The sequence below is a fragment of the Macrobrachium nipponense genome, chromosome 31, assembly GCF_015104395.2.
Source record: "Macrobrachium nipponense isolate FS-2020 chromosome 31, ASM1510439v2, whole genome shotgun sequence".
Classification (NCBI taxonomy): Eukaryota; Metazoa; Arthropoda; class Malacostraca; order Decapoda; family Palaemonidae; genus Macrobrachium; species Macrobrachium nipponense.
The window spans coordinates 49,224,484-49,245,588 of NC_061093.1; the positions used below are offsets into that span (position 1 = coordinate 49,224,484).

The 21,105-nt window shown below is 37.8% G+C and overlaps 1 protein-coding gene across 8 annotated transcripts in view; it reads right to left on the minus strand.

Moving 5' to 3' along the window:
• Positions 1–21,105, minus strand: part of LOC135206953 (histone-lysine N-methyltransferase 2C-like) — a 307,132-nt gene that overhangs the window by 60,180 nt on the left and 225,847 nt on the right. For 6 of the 8 annotated variants that reach the window (XM_064238492.1, XM_064238498.1, XM_064238497.1 and 3 more), the window contains one exon: positions 16,837–17,023. In XM_064238492.1, coding sequence (XP_064094562.1) covers positions 16,837–17,023 — 187 coding nt within the window. The remainder of the gene's footprint in view (positions 1–16,836; positions 17,024–21,105) is intronic. The other 2 variants (XM_064238495.1, XM_064238491.1) reach the window with 1 other exon arrangement.

Consider the following 21,105-nt stretch of genomic DNA (forward strand, 5'->3'; position numbering starts at 1 on the left):
TTTATATCATTGTAATACGAACTTTACGTTATTTATCTTTTATCAGCGTGAAACCAGTAAAATGTGCTCTTTCAAGCACAGTAGTTTTGATTAAAATGATTTTTTCTCAATTTTATCTACAGTTGTGTTTGATGGCATACGTTTACAGGAGTTTTATCCTTGTTGCTGATGCACGATAATGGTCATTAGCAGCTTGAACAGTTTTCTCAGCTTCAGCTATAACTAGGTTTAAATTTAACAGTGTATTTCCCTATTGATCTTTGATCTATATTGATCTTTGATCTATAGCGAAGAGTTATTACATTAAGATATCTCAGTCCTATTCTACATAACATCATTTATAACAACTACGGTAATAGTGTACTATAGTACGATGATTGAAAAAAGTTGTTTCTTGTTTGGTTGTTCATGGCTGTACACGTTTATGCAACGAGTATAAAGTTAAAACCATACTGTCATCATTCTCTTTTGCTGTTTTTGAACTTATAAGGGATAAAGTTAGGGTACTGTAATTTGGTCTCTCATAAAATCGGATTCTCGTAAGACGAATTATCATAACTTGAACACTACAGCTACCTGTACACTGTATAAAACCTTATTACCCTATATCTTTACATACTCTAGACACCCCAAAGATTAAAGCTAGGATTTTTTTCACTTTACAGTATTTATAATAATACGTATAATGTACTGTACAGTAAATTCTATAGTACTATACTGCATAAATATAATTTTACTTATTGCGCCAATGCGGGATTACGGTGCCGTTTGACTGGTCTACGGCGCTGTTAACTGGTCTAGTATTCTGAAAGGTGTGCGGCGGCCGTAGACTTTAAAATCGCTTAGTGTCAGCGGCCAGGAACTGCACCCCTGCCGCTAACCGAGGGCCGCCTGTATACCATTAGACTCTCCTCCCAGTCCCTTGACATCTCTTCCTCTTCACATATAGCTTTTAATAAATCCAGCATCCATTTCTCCCGCCATGTATCTAGTAATTTGATCATTTCAATTTGAAACTCCAATGCCCCTGGACTATCACAAATACTTATAATCAAGTTGTTTTTAAAAATCTGATTTAATGTGCTAATTTCTCCAGGTCTACTTGATATCTCCAATACCTGATTTGCCAGATTTGATTTGCTTTGCTTTATCCAACAAATATAAACATGGGCACCCACAGCACATAAAATTTTATTTTTGGGGGGAGGCAAATCTTTATACATACGTGGATAGTTTCCGGTATCAAGCTGACAATATACGTATATATATATATATATATATATATACACATATATATATATACTATATATGTATATATAAGTGTGTATACAGTGGTACCTCGAGATACGAAAGCCAATGTGAAAAATTTAACGGCTCTACTACATACGAAAAGTTTTCAAGACACGAAAGGTTTCTGAAAGTCCGAGATTCGCCCGGATAACAATTTTGAAACTCGCGCCGCGCGCCGCCATCTTAGTACTAGTAGACTCGCCACCATCCTCCTGCTCTCCCATTGGTTCCTGATGCTAGTCACCACCATGAGATCCTTCTCTCCTATTGGACAGCATCCCCTCTCATCATGCATCTTATACGTATACGTGGTGGCGTAAATTCGTTAGTGATTTCGTTGCAGTACTATTATCGTGTTGTGCGAAAACTTTATTGTGTAACTTATACGTAAATTACGTACAAGATAACGTAGTCATGGGTCCCAAGAAAGTTGAAATTCACGGAAAGAAGCGCATGCTCTCTTTGGAGACAAAGATGGAGATCATCAAGAAGTACGAAGCTGATATGCGATTGAGTGTGATCGCAAAGGAATACGGCCGTAATCCGTCGACAATAGGCACCATCCTTAAACAGAAGGATGCCATCAAAGCAGCTACACCGTCAAAGGGCATCACTATTTTGTCCAGCAAGAGGACCCACGTGCACGATGAGATGGAACGGCTGCTCCTCGTCTGGTTAAAAGACAAAGAAATCGCTGGTGATACGGTAACGGAGACAGCAATCGCCCACAAGGCCAGCGCTATTTTCGGCGATTTGATTGCGCAGGCGGAAGACGACGGAGGGGAAGGGACTTCAACACCAACCCCAGAGTTCAAGGTTTCGCATGGCTGGTTCGAGAAATTCCGTAAACGGACTGGCATCCATTCGGTGGTGCGTCATGGGGAGGCTGCCAGCTCGGACACGAAAGCGGCCGAAGCATTTAAGAAAACTTTCGACGAGATGATGACCAAGGAAGGCTACAGTTCTCAGCAGGTTTTCAACTGTGATGAGACTGGCCTTTTTTGGAAAAAAATGCCTCGTCGGATGTACATCACAGAGGAAGAGAAGAAGCTACCCGGGCATAAGCCTATGAAAGACAGGCTTACGCTCGCACTTTGTTCAAACGCCAGTGGGGATTGCAAGGTGAAGCCCCTACTGGTGTATCATTCTGAGACTCCTCGAGCCTTAAAGGCCCACAAAGTGCTGAAGGAGGCTTCCAGTGATGTGGAGGGCTAATACAAAAGCCTGGGTAACGAGGCTTTTGTTCACCAAGTGGGTAAATCTGTGTTTCAGCCCAACAGTGAAGAAATTTTTGGAAGAGAAGTACCTCCCCCTGAAATGTCTGCTGGTGTTGGACAATGCCCCTCCCCACCCTCCTGGCCTCGAGGAAGATATCCTAGCAGAGTATTCCTTCATTAAGATTCTTTTTCTCCCGCCCAACACCACCCCTCTCATCCAACCCATGGACCAGCAAGTGATAGCGAACTTTAAGAAGCTGTACACGAAACATCTTCCCAAGAGATGTTTCGACATCACCAATACCACAAACCTCACATTGCGTCAATTTTGGAAGGAGCATTTCGACATCGTCATTTGTATCCGACTCATCGACCAAGCTTGGCAGGAGGTTTCGAGGCGAACCTTGAATTTCTCGTGGAGGAAACTCTGGCATGATGCCGTATCCGCCCGAGACTTTGAGGGATTCAACGTGGGCGAAGCTGGTGCTGCAGAATCCGAAACAGTTGGCAATCCTGAAACTGTTTTGGAACCAGATCTTGACGAGATCATTGCACTCGGCAAGTCCAAGGGGCTGGTCGTCGACGAGGACGACATCAACGACCTTCTCAAGGAGCACCAAGAGGAGCTTACGACGGATGACCTAAAGAGTTGGAGGGCATGCAACATAACGTCGTTCAAGAGGAGTTCTCTAGCAGCGGCGAGGAGGAGGACGACAACCCTATGACAACGGCAGAAATTAAGGATGTTCTAGCCGCTTTTCATAAAGTGCAATCGTTTATCGATAAAAGACACCCCGAAAAGGCTCACACAGGTCGTATGCTTGCGCAGTTCGATGACGTTTGCCTGAGTCGTTTCAGGAACATTGTGAAAAGTAGGCAGAAGCAATCTTTCTTGGATCGTTATTTTTTAAAGAGGCCTTCAGCATTAGCAGGAGTAAGCAAAAAGGAAGAACCAAGTGATAAAAAACAGAAAGTTGAAAGCAAAAAGGAAGAACCAAGTGATAAACAGATCGTTGAAAATGGTGATGAAGTTGAAATTCCGTAAAAAAAAAAAAAAAAAAAAAAAAAAAAAAAAAAAAAAAAAAAAAAAAAAAAAAAAAAAAAAAAAAAAAAAAAAAAAAAAAAAAATTTAATTTAGTTTTTTGTAAAGTTAAGTGTTACAGTTTGTTAATGTGTTTCGTAAATTTTAGTTTTATAGTTTTCCTAAATTTTTTGTGTTTTCGTAAAGTTAAGTGTACGTACGTACATACGTTATCTGCTGGTTTGTCCTCCTCCTCCTCTGCCGCCACTTTCCCCGTTAGATAGCCTCACTCGAAAGATAAGCTTCCTCATTTTACGTACAGTATATATCTTGTTATCATGTACACTAATATACACTTTATTTACAGGTTATATTTTGCATTTTTTTTTATTAATTTAGGTATTGAATGGTCTAAATTGTTGTAGTATTTCATTGTTTATAGGTCAATTTAGCTTTATTATGAAATTTACTGGGGTATTTTTGGAGGGCTTGGAACGGATTAGCTATTTTACATGTAAAGGGCGGTCCCTGGGTTACGACGGGGGTTCCGTTCTTGAGACGCGTCCAGGATAAGCCGAAAATCGTTGTAAGTCGGAACATCGTCAAAAATCCTAAGAAAAATGTTATTGTTTTATAATACAATTAAGTTTGTTCATACTTACCTGGCAGATATATATATAGCTGTATTCTCCGAAGTCCGACAGAATTTCAAAATTCGCGGCACACAGCAGTGGGCGCCAGGTGGTAGTACCCATTCCCGCCGCTGGGAGGCGGTATCAGGAACTATTCCCATTTTCTATTCATATTTTTATCAGTGCCACTGTCTCCTGAGGGGAGGTGGGTGGGCACTTTAATTATATATATCTGCCAGGTAAGTATGAACAAACTTAATTGTATTATAACAATAACATTTTGTTCATGAAACTTACCTGACATTGATATATATATAGCTGAATCCCACCTTCGGATGGTGGGAAGAGACAGAATAGGATTTTTGGGAAACTAAATTAAGTAGATGATATACATCTTGGTTCCTCACCTGTTAGCATAGCCGACTTCGTGATTACTGTCACCAAAGTCTGCTTCTGCGTTACTAGAGTTGCCAGCGAGGTAGAGACCTGTAATGCTGGTGCGCTCTCGTGATCTGTCAACGGGGGCGTGACCACAATGTGACTAGACCATATGACCATACTTCTGAGGGCAACGAAGCTAAAACCACCACCTGACCTAACCTATCAAAGTTAGTTCCATAAACTTCTAGGCTAAAGAAAAGGAACGCGCCTCAATCGACCAACCCTTCAAAGTTAAAAGCACACCTATCCCTTTTCTATAGGATAGGATTCGTGTTGCTTGGTGCCCCCAATAATATATCTACGGATATGTATGGTCCTAGCGACTTACAGATCTCAAATGTCGTCTTCAACTCCCGTCGGGAGTGTGAAGCGAACACAGAGTTGCTTCGCTAAAGCGTGGGCACTCAGGATGTTACTGAGTGTCATGCTCTGTTGAAATGCTTCCAAGGCCGCGCCCTCACCTCTTGAGCATTCATATTAAGAAAAAATCTCAAATCTTTATGCAAACATAATGAATGAGACTTCTTAAAAGAACTCCTTGACTATAATGCCAGGGTGTTCTTGGACATGAACCAGTCTGGTCTTTTACGGAACACCGCAGATTGTCCGTTGACCTCGACTTTCTATAGATAAAACTTGAGAGACCCGACAGGGCACAGGACTCTCTAATGCCCTTGCCCAATAATTTGTGCCATACCCTTGGTCTCCAAGCCTTCGGGTCAAGGGTTAGACAGGTTTTCGTTCTTATCAAGAACGGAAGGCTTAGAGGACAGACCGCATTATGTCCTTTAAAGCTAAAACCTCTGATGATGGCTAAAACCCCACTAACCCTCTTTGCCGTGGCTAGAGCGGTTAGAATGTTAGCCTTTTCTGGATCCACGTGTATTAAGTTCGCAGAAAGGATAGGTTCGAAATGCTTTTGGCATCAGAAACTCAGACTACGTCTAAGTTCCATGCCGGAACCTGCGATCCAGAGAAATTTCAAGATCTCCCCAGACCTCAAAGATCGTGAAGCTTTGTTGTTTTGACAGAAACCGAATCTCTGAGCCTAGAGGGCGTCAACAACATATTTGCATATTCTACAATAGTTAGGACTTCTTTAGCTTATCTCCATACTTCATACGGAAAGATAGAACCATAAAGAAATTCACAGAGGTCGAGGTGGAGGAACAGTCATTTCCCTTCACTATCTCCAGAAACGGCCCCCTCCGAATGAACACTGAAAATAGGCAGCACTGCTTTGCCTTGGCCAAGAGACTGCCATTAATCTTGAAGATCTTATCGCTTCTCGATAGTCTGAACGCCTTCAGACTCAGAGAGGAGAGATATTAGATACTTCACTAAGTGACGATGTTAGATTACACCGATTCTCCCGGGAAGGGTCTTTGGACAATTCTCTGAATTACCTGACCTTTGTGAATCCAACCTCTTAGAGGCCAACATGTGGCGACTAAAGCTATCCTCTAGGATCATGAATAAGGGAACAAACTTAAGAGGAAGCTCCTTCGTCTTCAATATTACGAAAAACTTAACGAAGGGACGCCCTCAGTCTCTCCTCAACTTTCGACATACTTTTAAGTGAGGATTACTCAGACGTCAGTAGTTGTTGCCTTCGATCGAGAAGACCCGCACGGACGTGCACTAGTTTAACGAACCTCTTGAGGATCGTTACGTTCCGTGCCCAAGCCCATAACCAACTCTCTCTTCTTGAGCTATGAGAGAGCTGAGAAATTATCCGAGATGATTTGGGCCACTCGATCCAAACTCACCCTTTGAGGAAACTGGAGAGCCGACCAATTTGGCTTCAATTCTTCAGACAATGTGCCAGAACATCTGTTCCTCTGTTCGGATGTCTGGCACCCTCTCGCTATCACCCGAGGTGATCCTCAAGCCGTTGAGAGAAAATTAAATTATTACTAGATCTTTGATGTTATTCCAATTTCTTCGTGAGGAAAAATTGTAGAGGTCTGAATTGCTGTTTATTCAGGGAAAAAAAAACAAGCTTCTCCAGCGAGGAAATGGTCCCCAGCAAACTCATCCATTCCCTCACTCAGCCTGCTTCCTTCCCTAAATAAGGCTGCGCTTTGCATAAGCAGGGAGCATTGATTATAGTGCTATGCCGCGGTAGATTCATACAGAATTCTGTTACCGTGCGGTAAACCCGCACCGAACAAGTATAAGAGATATCTTGTTGAAATTTTCTAAGTAAACGGAAGGCATGTTCATCATGATTACTAGAAATTTCCTCAACCCGAGGCTAAAATCCATGATTGTAGGGCAGAGAGACGGCTTATTCAGCCATTCCCGCAAGGGAGAGAGACGTAACCAACCGCGCATGTCACCGAGCTAGCCGGTACTGCGTAGATCACAGTAACAGCAGCCTTGTTCATCGTCTCGCACATCTGCCTGAGTTGCAGCTACTCTCCTTTTACGAAGGGATAGGTATGAAATTATCGAGCAAAAGGAAACTCTCAAGCAGGCATATTTAAACGAAACAAAATTCGCTAAATACAGAAGCTGAGTTGGTGTTGTCGTAACAATACCTGAAGAGTTGTTCTTACTCCGAAAACTCTTGGAAGGTTGAAGGGAGTGTCAATTAAATACATTAGAACAACAGTTCTTTCGGCTTCTATCCGCAGAGGTAAATACGATATGCGTATATGACTTGACCCATGCGTTAGCAAAATGACGCAAAGATAAACTACGTAAGTATTGTAGTAATTTGAACATCGAATTCTCTACTACATCTTTCCTCGCGAGGAAGAGAGAGAAAAGAAAGGAAAACGACTGTCCACGTTCTAATGAATGAGACTTTTAAAAGAACTCCTTGACTCTTTGCCAAGACTCTTTGCCAAGAAAAGGGAGTAATATTCGAATAGAGATCATCAAGAGAGAACCGAGGATCGAAAAGGACCGTTCAATGTTCTTATGATATTGGACATAAGACTTCCTGGATCTAGTCTACAAGTCTTTTCTTACTCCCCGGATGAGCCTCTGAAAATGAATGAGAGCTCTTCCGAAATTTGTTAATGAGTTTATCCGCTTAAACGATAAAAACGTTAAAATCTATGTCAATGAGAACTACCCCATTTATGAGGGGTCCCCCACTTAAATGACAATGGGGAAAACGTCCTGACTTGACAAAACTATTAGCACTTTGCTAATAGGGGAAAACCCTTTAACATCACCGAAAGTCACCCAGGAATCCGAGTATATAATCTTCCCGATTCTCAGAGAAATCGATGAAGAGGAAAGAGGGATCGAAGAAAAAATTCGGGTATGTCTCTCCGCTAACTCCGAATCCTTTTTAATTTTAATTTCTGTAAAGGAATGTCCGTGGAGAGTCCTGAAAAAACCTCCTCTTGACGAGCGTTTAGAAAGCGTCAAGCGTCCTAAGAAACGTCCTGAACAGCAAATAAGATGCCTTCTACAAGTCTCTCTCGCAAAGCGTCCTGCCGAGCTTCCACCGAAGCGTCCTGGTGAATGTCCACAAAAGCTCTGCCGAGCGTCCTCAAAAGCGTCCTGCTGAGCGTCCTCAAAAAACGTCCTTGCTTAGCTACGAGCGTGTCTGAGCAGAGAACACCAAGTCTTCTGAACGACGTTTCAGAGAGGAACTCGTTGAGCGCCCCGATGCATGCAAGGCTCGCCAAGAGGCGTCCTGGCGAGAGCGACCTGCCAACATCTCAATGTATACGAACCGCGTTCTGCGTATGACGTGAATATTTTCAAGGGACGTCCTCATGCGAGTCTCCATGGAGAGCCGCACGCTGCTCCTGAAGTGTGTGAACACTAAAGGAAGACGTATGGCTTTCGTCTTCAAGACGGGCCTTAAAGACCTTCATACCTTCTTACAAAGACAGTGGCCGCCTGTGCGACAACTTGCGGCTGTGCGACAACTTGCGTCTTAGTAATGCAAAAGAACATCTCCAGAAACGCACTCAGCAAAGGAACGCCGAGCGTCCGAAAGACAGCCTCGCAAGGTGCTTGCCGAGCGTCCTGGAGAATGTCTCTACTTATAGGACGTCGAGCACCTCCAAAAGCTTCCTCACGTCTAAATTGCCCTTCTTATGCCGAACCAGAGACATAAGTTGTTTGACTGTGCAAAGCAGCTTGCCGGACGTCAAACTTATCAGCTTGCTTTTTCGAAGTAAAGCGAACGTTACATAACGTATACGGAGCGCCATGAGGAGAGGAGACGAATACTGAGTTGCTCCTCCAAAAGGTGGAATCTAGAATGTCCTTGATTACCAAATTCTTTTGGAATGCTAGCGAGGTTGAAACAGCTCTAACTTCATGAGCGTTCACTCGCAGGAGGTTCAAATCACTCTTCTGGCAAGATGAATGAGCCTCCTTAATATGGCCCTAGGAAAAGAGCCAGTGCATTCTTCGAAAAGGGTAAATGTGGTCTCTTTCTGAGCACCATACATTACCCGAAGGAGCTCTTACTTCCTTCGTTTATGTAAATAAAATTCGAGAGCCCTGACAGGGCACAGGACTCTTTCATCCTCTCGTGACGAGAGAGAGGACGTGAAGCGGGCGCGAGTCCTTCCGAGAGCTCCAACCCCTGTGTGGGGAGGACGCCTCGGAGGACGAGAAGCAATCCTTCAAGATTCGTGCACGTGCTCGATCTTCGGCAGCCTGGGAAGCGACAACAGGACCTGCCGAAAGGAAGCCAGATCAGCATGAAAAACCCGTAACCCTCCTTCGGCTTTTGACATGCCCTCTCCCTGGTTTTCCTGGGAGTCCGACAGAGGTCTAGGCCTAGAGGCGTTATGGGGCCGATCTGACGTTCCCTCCTGACGAGAGAGAGGACGTGAAGCGTCCTCCTTCTCTTAAAGCTTCTTAGAGGGCGTGAGTCCTTCCGAGATCTCCAACCCTTGCGCGGGAAGGACGCCTCGGAGGACGAGAAGCAATCCTTCAAGATTCGTGCAGGTGCACGATCTTTAGCAGCCTGGGAAGCGTCAACAGGTCCTGCCGAAGGGACGCCAGATCGGTGGGGAGCCCCCGTAACCCTCTTGCGGCTTTCGACATGCCCTCTCCCTGAGTCCTGGGAGTCCGACAGAGGTCCAGGCCTAGAGGCATTATGGGCCCGATCTGACGCCCCTCCACAAAACAAGGGGGCACTTACACTTCACAACACTGATTGGAGAGCGAGCACTTTAGTCTAAGATTACTTGATGTAATCCTCTAGCAGACACTTCTTCTAGGCCCGTAAAAAGCCATACCACAGGGTTAGGCAAAATAAAATCTACAGGAGGTTAGAAGGTTCATTATTTCTAACTTCTGTTTACTGTGGAGGAAAACTCCTGATTCTAACACGCTCTAAAATGCGTACATGAATCCTACTTCTTTCCGTAATCAGTCACACATTACACTAATTACATTGAACTTATGCAAAGAAAACATGTAAACGTCATATATACTAAGCGAGTGTCTACCGAAAGTTCCGGTAGCCTCACCTTACCGCATGCAGACAACAAAGTCTGAAACTAGGCTAACTAGCTTCAGACATCAAATGCAATGAAAAAATTTACGATAGCGTATGCCTAGCCACAAATCCAAGTCAATAATCGAAAGAATAATTAGGATACTTAAGCGGCTAATGAAGTTTCAAAATCCTAGGCGGAGGTCTGTAAACAGTTGTGTTTACCGACCGGCGACAGAAAAAATATGAATAGAAAATGGGAATAGTTCCTGATATCCGCCTCCCAGCGGCGGGAATGGGTACTACACCTGGCCGCCCACTGCGTGTGCCGCGAATTTTGAAATTCTGTCGGACTTCGGAAAATACAGCTATATATATATCTGTCAGGTAAGTTTCATGAACAAACCTTACTTTTAATCCTTTGGGTGCACTGAAAACTATGTAAACTGCATTCTTATGGCATATTTCATAAAAAAACCTTCAAATATTGATTATTTTGCATTTTTGGTGTCATATTTCATCTCCCAGATGAGCGTTGTAGGCGTCGGAACCCTGGAACATGCGTCGTAACTCTGGAAATAACGTCTATTGACAAGCGTCGTAACCTCGGAACGTCGTAAGCCGACACCGTCGTAACCCGGGGACTGCCTGTATATATATATATATATGCTATGTGTATATATATATATTTATATATATATATATATATATATATATATATATATATATATATATATATATATATATATATAATATATATATATACAGTAATACTTTGGGTTACGAACCGATTAGTATATGAATTTTTAACTTACGAAGTGACGCCCTCATTCTGGAATACGAATTTCACTTGGAATACGAATGCGCAAATTTCTATCATGGGAGGCGCCTGCTTTGTTTACATCGGACATCGGATGAGCGGATGCGAACGCATTTTTTCGGCCAAAACTTAACGAGGGTCAAGTGACTTCCTCCCACGCATCCCTTGACCGTTTTAAACCATAATTCTTTCACTATCTCGCTGGCGTTAAGATTGAACGCATCTGTCCATGATACGCTCTCAAATTTGCTTAGTGATTTGCGCACGTGTTATGTTTCCGTGATAGTGCTTATACATTACTATTACCCAAATACTAAAGACAATGGCTCCCAAGATGACGAAGGCAAGCAGCAAGAAGGAAAGCATAAGAAAGAAGTTGATGATTACAGTCGAAATGAAGAAGGAAATTATCCAAAATGCATGATAAAAGGCGAGCGCGTGGAAAGACATTGCAGCATTCTTCAAGCGGTCGCAATCAACGATCTGCACTATTTTGAAGAAAAAGGAAGAAATTAAAGCAGCTGACGACCGACGAGCTGTTGGAGCTACACAAGGAGCAACAGAGACAGGTAACGGAGGAGATCTCATCTGAGGAGGAGGGGGAAGACGCTGCACAGTCGCTTCCTTCGAGCGAGATCAAGGATTTTTTGAAACACTGGGAAATTGTGAAAAGTTTTATCGAGAAAAATCAACCGAATAAGGCTGCGTCAGGGCGTGCAACAAATTTGTTTATTGATAATGGGGTGGGTCATTTCTATAAATTTTAAAGAACAGGCAAAAGCAAGCCTCCATAGAAAAATATTTTTTCAAAATGTGAAAGACGACACAGTGTCGCGTAAGCGTAAAATTAGTGATTGTAGTGAACGGTGCTCTCTAGAGAAAGAACCAGAAAGTCTTCCAGAAGTGTTCGGCAGGGAGATTTCCCCCCCAAGCCCTAACCCTCTCCTCCTCACCCTTCCCCTCCTCCCGTCTCCGTCAAGCCAGCAGCCACACTCGCAAAGGTAAAGTTCAGGTTTTACTGTGCATGCATATTAAATCTAGTGTTTATATTTAATTTCATTCTTCAATTTTATAATTTTATGTAATTCCTACATGAATTTTCAACCTTAGTGAACAAAAATAAATGGAAAAATATGAATTGAAATGGTCATTCATGGTCGGGTGGAACGCATTATTTGCTTTTTATAACATTCTTTTGGGAAAATCCATTTAGGTTACGAATTTTTTAGGTTACGAAGCAGGTTCTGGAACGGATAAATTCGTAACCCAAGGTATTACTGATGATGTATATGTATGTATGTATGTATGTATGTATGTATGTGTAGGTATATATATATACATATATATATATATATATATATATATATATATATAATATAGTATATATATATATATATCTATATATATATATATATATATATATATATATACATACACACTGGAACTGAGGTGCCAATTATTATTTAAGTGAAGCAAGATGCAATAAAAAAAATACAGTAAGTGACACACTTTTTTTTTCAACAGACATTTACTATTCAACTGAAATCAAACATTTCTTGAAAGAATAATGCAATTATATAATGTATACAAATATTATACAATATGATAAGGATATCTTTAAGGGGGCTGGCTGGCTAATGCCATTTTTTAAGGACAGGACTTTGATATTCATACCACTTAATAAGGTGACTTGGGACATCAAACCGCATATGATTTTCGCCTCTGAACTACGGTTTTGTGACGCCAGGGCGATTTATCCCGAAAATAACCATTTTTCAAATTCTATCTCCTCCCTTGATATTTAATATTAAGACCTAGGATTACTACCATATATAGACCTGATGTAGACCTCCAACTGAATGAGAAGTTTTTATTCTAAGTCATTTTTTTGCTAGATATGAATTTTTCAATATGGTAAAAAAATAAATCCTATAAATCAGGAGAAAAAAATTTAAAGGAAAAAAAGACGAAACAAAAATTGGAAAAAAGGGCTTGATTTGATTGTTCTATAATGTCTTTCTGAGTTATATACCAAATTCCAATGTTATAGCATTAAAACTAAGTGAGAAGATAGATTTTGAAGGTCAATAAGTATAGTTTTGAGATACGGGCGTTCAAAGTTTTCCTTTGTATTTCTATAAAGACAATGTTAATAAATAATGATTATTATGAATGTATATTTCTTTTTTTGTGTATTAATAAACCAAAACTATTTTATTTATCATAATTTAATCATAAATGATGATCCCTTTGCTCATATATTGTAGCCTGGGGCACTGCGTGAGGCAAGATGGGGCACTCCTTCCTACGCAACTCACTCTCTCTCCTTCACTAACTTGACTTATTACAGCGAATTTTCTTCTTCTATATGTTAGCGAGATATTTTCCTTGTATTTTCCTCTTTGGCAAGATGAAATTCTTGCCGAAACAAAGATAAACAAACGTAAATGCAAGAGAATGTCAGAGGTGAAAATCAAAGGTGTACAAGGTGTACTCTCTTTTTACAAAGACAATTTAATAAATCATGATTATTATGAATTTCATATTCCATTTTGGGTATTAAAAACCAAAAGTATGCTATTTATCATAAATGAAGATCTCTTTGCTCAAAGATCGTGGCCTTGGGCACAGAGTGACATGTGCTGTCAGGCAAGACGGGGGCGTTACTACGCAACCCTCCCCTCTCTCTTCACTAACTACGCGTATATTATGATATTCTGTAATAATACTTGAGCGATTTTTCTTCGTCTGTATGTTAGCGAGATGTTTTCCTTGTCTTTTCCTCATTGGCATGATGAAATTCTTGCCGAAACATAGATAAACATACGTAATAGCAAGCAAATGTCAGAGGTGAAACACGAACGTGTAGACTACTTGAGGTTTGTCCTCGCACTGAATCATGGTTGAACTTGGTAGCTGACTGAAGTCTCCCTTCTCGACTCAGGGAATGTCTACAGATGCTATTTCTCCCAATTTCTTTGACAATAATTATCAAAATTTACGATAACAGAAGAAATATTACATTTTCTTGTACAGATCAATGTTTTAGGCTTATTGAGTTACGTTAACTAATTACCCTGTAACTACGAAAGTAGAGGAATTTTGACAAAATATTTCGTATACGTATTCTCAATTGCCATATGAGGCTCCATGAATTTTTTCATGACTTTGCATTTTTTGCCCTATAAACCCATATATAAGGGTTCCGGCCAGCCCCCTTAACCCTCTTACGCCGAAGCCCTAAAAATCAAAACCTCTTCCGTATGCCGGGGCTGGTTTGGAGTGAGCGCGGAAGCGGAAAAAATAATTTTTTCAAAAAATCACAGCGCGCTTAGTTTTGAAGATTAAGAGTTCATTTTTGGCTCATTTTTTTTGTCATTGCCTGAAGTTTAGTATGCAACCATCAGAAATGAAAAATAATATCATTATCATATGTAAATAATGCAATATATGGTAGCAAAAAAAAAAATTAATACATAATTGCATTCAAATCACGCTGTGCAAAAAACGGTCAAAGCTAACGAGTTACTTTTTTTTCATTGTATTGTACACTAAATTGCAATCATTTTGATATATAATACATTGTAAAACAATAAAAGCAACACCCGAAAAATATTATCACAAAATGATGTACGAATTCGTAACGGGCGGACGTAAAAAAATGTTATTTTCAAAAATTCACCGTAAATCTAAATATTGTTCTAGAGACTTCCAATTTGTTTCAAAATGAAGACAAATGATTGAATATTACAATACTGTAAGAGTTTTAGATTAGAATTGCAGATTTCGACTATTTCGGACGAGTTAAAGTTGACCGAATGTCAAAATTTTTATATATATTTTTTTTTATATGCACATATTTCGGAGATGGGAAAAGCTACAACCTTCAATTATTTTTATTGTATTTTTCATGAGTTTGCGCACATTTTGATATATGAAAATCTTTAAAATGGCTAATATGAAAAGGAGCAAATATTAGGATAATGCGGTGTACGCATTTCGGAGACTTGCGGCCGCGAATCGGCGCGCGGAGGAGTTAAATATATTTTTCAAAAATTCACCATAAATCACAATATGGTTCTAGAGACTTCAAATTTGTTTCAAAATGAAGATAAATGACTGAATATTACTAGGCCGTAAGATTTTTAGCTTACAATTGCGTTTTTCAACTATTTCGGTAGAGTCAAATTTGACAGAACGTGGTTTTTTTTCTATTTATCGTGATTTATATGCAAATATTTCGAAAAGAGAGAAAAGCTACAACCTTTAATCATGTTTAGTTGTATTCTACATGAAATTGCGCACATTTTCATATATAAAACTTTATGTAACAGCTAATTTTAAATGGTGCAAACATTTCGACAATCGCACAAAAAAAATTCTGATTTTTTCGGAAGAGTTACCGCGCAGACATAAGGAAAATGTTTTGTTTTTTCATAAATTCACCATAAATCGAAATAATGTGCTAGAGACTTCCAAGTCATTGCAAAATGAAGGTAAATGATTGAATATTACTAGAATATAAGATTTTTAGCTTACAATTGCGTTTTTCGACCATTTCGGTAGAGTGAAAATTGACTGAAAGTTGAAATTTTTGCACTTAACGTTATTTATATGAAAATATTTCAAACCGATAAAAGCTACAACCATGGGTTGTTTTCAGTTGTATTGTGCATGAAATTGCACACATTTCCATATATAAAACTTTATGTAACAACAAATTTAAAATGGTGCAAACATTAGGACAATCGCACGAAAAAATTTATCGGAAGAGTTACCGCGCAAACGTAAGGAAAAAGTTTTTTCATAAATTCACCATAAATCGAAATATTGTGCTAAGGACATCCAATTTGTTGCAAAATGAAGGCAAATGATTGAATATTCCTATAATATAAGAGTTTTAGCTTACAATTGTGTTTCTCAACCATTTCGGTAGAGTCAAAGTTGACCGAAGGTTGAAATTTTTGCACTTATCGTTATTTATATGAAAATATTTCAAAACTGATAAAAGCTACAATCACGAGTATTTTTTGTTGTATTTTACATGAAATTGCGCACATTTTCATATATAATACTTCATGTAAAGGATAATTTAAAATGGTGCAAAAATTATGTCAAAAGTGACGAAATAATTTTTGAGATGTGTTACTGCTACTTTTTAGTGCGATAAGAAAGAAATTCGCGCTTGCGCGCCTGCGTAGCGATTGTAAACAAAACAACGCCTTGATCCGTGAACTCCCAGCATCCCCCAAGGCGCGTGATTCAAAAGTTAAGTATTTTTCCGCGAATTTTTAAAAAAACTTTTTTGAGTCGATGTATGATACGTCCATTCGGCGTAAGAGGGTTAATTTACTTAAACAAAAAATATACTGTAGAATGAAAGGAAAACAGTGATGTAATTGATGAACATAATTAGTGAAATAAATGTAATATAGTATATATTTTTTCCAAGATCTCAGGAGGGGGCAAGTGGTCCCCTTGCCCCTGCGTTTGGGCGCCCACGAATATAAATCATTATGTTTTTGTCTTCTTTCATTCAATAAATAAAAATCAAAGCAAGCTTTATAAGCATACCATTCAACAATAAGTACTAAATTACTAGTATGTTATCAGCAAGTAAATCAGATTTTGCCACAAAATTTCCTTCACCTCTCATATGATACATAATCATAAAATACTGGTGATTGGGATATGAGATTAATAATGGTGCTTGAGAATTAATTTTCTGTATAAATAAAATGGCATACCACCACAATAAGAAAAGAGAAAAGGCAGTTGTTTTCAATCAAGATCAAATCCTACATTCAGCTTTCAAAACAATTAAACCAAGTATTGTTAAAATAGGTACTCACCTAAATGTACCAGGCAGAAATATCTAAGTAAATGTAGAGTCTGTGAACAACCAAAGCAAATGCACACACATTACAGTATCTGCAGACCAACAGAAACCAAATCAATCATTTGGGTTAATTTCATTATACTGCACACACCTGATATGGATTGCAATCCAACAGGAGGATTGCTTGACAATACATCAGCCTTGAGCTTCTCAAAATCAACTTCACTTAGTAATCCATCTGGTCCAACCTCTTGGTGCTGCTGTTGAGAGGTCTTCTGGTGCTTAAGCTGCTCTTGTTTCTCTTGTTCTAATAAGTCTTCTATAAGTAGAGGCTGTTCCTGTGGCAAGGGTAAAACATGAGTTTCCTGAAATTTGTATAACTACTAAAAATAAACAATTAAATATATCATTCATGAAGGAAAAAGCTAAGTGTATTTCAACAGTTAAATCTTGTGAAGGGTACCCAAAATTTCTAACAGAAGCAAGAGTTCATATCCAAAATGCATCATAACACTTAAGTACAATGCATAGGCTGTAAACATGGGAGGTACAAAATTAACTGCCAAATATAATTTAGTACTGTACCATTAGTTACTACTACAACAGGTAACAGGAAAACAGAGCACAAGACCAATTATAATTAGTACAAGTAACATATTAATAAAGCAAGCATCAGGCATGTAAACATGAAGTACCAAACTTCAGCATTTATTTATGCATAGCAATCACATTTAAATCAGTATGAGATAAAATATATTTACTTTAATAAATATCATTATTAAATGACATCATGCAGGAGGGAAAAGTTAATACTTACTACTGCACATTGATGATGAATGAATACAGTATATACAAAAAGTACATACAAATTTTTTATATTTCATATAATAAAATATATATATATATATATATATATATATATATAATATATATATATATATATATATATATATATATACTATATATATACTATATATATATATATATATATATATATATATATATATATATATATATATATATAATATATATATATATATATATATATATATATATATATATGTATGTATGTATATGTATGTGTGTGTATCAAAGAATGTTATGTTTACATGGACTTTGGAAAAAATTTAAGATACATGAAGAGACAAGCACAGAAGCAGTATTAACACAGACAATGGAGTGGCTGTCATATTATTCTACTCATACCAATACTGTGCTAGGATGTTTTATGGCATTAGTAAATATTTATAAGACACTTAACATCAATGTAGGAGAGAGAGAGAGAGAGAGAAGAAGAGAGAGAGAGAGAGAGAGAGAGAGACGAGAGAGAGAGAGGAGCGAGAGAGAAGGAGAGAGAAGAAGGAGAGGAGGAGAGAGAGAGAGAGAGAGAGAGAGAGTCACTATTCATAGGCACATCAAATACCTTGCTGTACAATAATTCTAAATACAAAATTCAAAGTACATATCTATGAATGAGGGCATAATAGCAACACAGTACAGTATTTTAGTACCAAAAAGGATGAATTTTTTTGCCAGATGAGCATAATTCACTAAAAGAAATTTTTTTTAAAAAATAAGCATGGAAACTAACTACAATTTCTTACAGTGAGCAAATGAGGTGATTCAGAAGCAAGCTACAATAAAGACCATTTACTGAAACAGCATGAGCCTAATGGGTGGATGGAGAATGAGAGAGGGATACAGTCACTATCAGAACAATATTTTGGAAGACAATTAACGATAATTTCAACACAGAACACAAACCTGTGATGAATATTTACCATGATGAATATCCAAGTGTAATACTATCACTAGCTGCTTGTTTCACTGAGTTTTATTTTTACAAAACATTATGCCTAAAATTACAGTAAACTACTTGCAAAACCCAGAAGAAAACAAACTAAAGTTGTACAAAGATAAAACATAACCTTTACACAGATGAAACTAGTGGCTATTTGTGCTTATTATTAAACAAGCTTCTTTCAGTTTAATAAAAACCTCAATCCAGTACATACAGTACAGTTAGAGCTAAGAATAGTTGAATTCCTAAGGGAAGCCTCAAAATCAATTAAATAAAAACTGACACCACTTAAGACTTAATTCCCAATTACAAAAACAGCCACTACACTTTCTGAAACAACAAATATATAACTTCACACTGACAGGTTTTCATTTAACATGGCTTGCCTCAGATTTTAACCAAACCATGCCTTTCAAACATTAAAAATTTTAGATCAAAGAAAATCATTATTATAGTCAGAATAAATTAGTAACTATTCCACAACATTCATAAAATACATTAGAAACACTGAGGGAAATCAAATTCTAAAGCTACAGTAAAATATTCAGTATTACTACTCTTTCTTTCCTGGTGGATAAACATGAGACTGCATAAGCAATAAGACTATCTACTTGACGGTTGATTCCTTCAATTTTTCAAGTTATTCACAAAAATTTGGAGAATGCAACATACACTATCAGCAGGACTTCCACATTATGTTCATGCAAAAGGTGACTAATTGTGTGTGTATATATATACAATAATCTTAATAAAAATATATAATGTTAGAATCACCCTACTTTAATCAATACTGTATACATGTCATATGGGATGAAGGTTTTACATTTTATTTTGCCTTCAGAACTTTAGTAATTTCATGCATGTGCATTTCAGCGCTGCACATACTAAAAACAGGTCGAATGATCAATCTTACTCCGGACAAATAATCAAGGGTAAGTGCGTCACTTCCATTAAATTTTAAATTTACATATTAAAATGGGGAATTATTGGGGGAAACAAAACCTAAAAAAAAAAAAGAAGTTTGAAAATATTCTCTACCATAACCCTCAGTGAATGGGTAAAAAAATCAATATGCAGCTCCTCTGGCCAGGTAAACTTTGAGGTTGGGCAATTTACAAAAAAAAAAAATATCAATGGAGAGTGGAAGATATGCAAATGCACATGGTTAAAGAAAAAAAAAAAAAAAAAAAAAAAAAAAAAAAAAAATTTTCCTACCTACCGCAAGAAGTTGAAAATGACTATTTATAACCCCTTGGGGGTCCTCTTTTACAAGACAATCGTAAACTTTTACCAACTTATATATGTTTTTTCTAATAAATAATTTTATTTTAGTTTGTAAAATCATAATTACAGCTCACACAATATCAAAACAGATAAATAAAATCTGTAACAAATTCTTATCATAGTTGTTGAAAAACATTTACGTAAATTTACCGAGAACGAAGATTCAGTTTTTTTTTATTTGTACATGTTTTTTTTTTATATTTCTTTGCACTTTTCTTTGCAAATTAGATTTATAACTGACATACTATCGCAAAAGACAAGAATGAAAACCAACAGCAACCCCTTGGTATATTCATGAGCAAATTTACAAAAAGATGTAGTACATTCTCCCTTGAAGCCAGAAGCAGAACTGAAGTCCTGAGATGCCAGATTTGTGATTTTAGCCAGTGTAAAAGTTGCCATTAGTCAATATATGGACTATAAAATTATTGGCACCTCTTTCCCGCCTGATTGTTTCCAATCAATGGCACTTAATATTGCTTCTCTACACATGAGAAGCTACCATTGTAGATGACAAAATAGTAACTAGAGCAAAGAGGGAAATTTTGAGTTGTACATTCACAATAATTTCTTGTCTTAAAGATAATTTATGATAGGTGTTTATTTCTTAAATGTGTTTTATTTTTGAAAATTACAATGCTCTGATTTTAATCATAAAAATTTAATCTTAAAGCATTCAGGATTAGTATTAGGCTTTTTTTTAATTGTATTAGCAAAGATTATACTATTATGCTTCATTTACTGTTAAGAGACCTTTGCATATGACAAAAATGTTCTTGAAGTAGTTTCTGCTTGTGATGAAAGCACCGGATGCACAGGTAATTTCAAGTTGGCTATATTCCATCTTAGTCCAATATAACTACACAGCTACATGAAAATCTGTCTGCTAATTCATAGTACTATCACATAATAAATGACTTGAATCTTAAGTGGAAATATACTTTAACCACATGAAAACTAATAGTACTATTTGTAATAGTGCCTTTTACAAATTGATAGTTTTTCACGGAAAATAACTAAAATTTAACAAGATATACATAGTAGACAAAATATATGAATCTCTATTGGTTCTAATCAGTTCTAACATTACCACTTACAAATGAATTTTCATAAATGAAAAATCTTAACGGACATAGATATAAAATTACATTATCTCATATTTAAATATATACTGATCATTTATTGTCATTAAATTAAGAATATCGTGTTTGAAGTTTTTTCTAGTACATATTCAAGGATTATTGGGGTTTCTAATCCCAAAGTATCCTTATCAAGATGGTTCAGTCCCAGAAAATGATGATAAAACCTGAACTTAAATGTATTTAGATTTATACA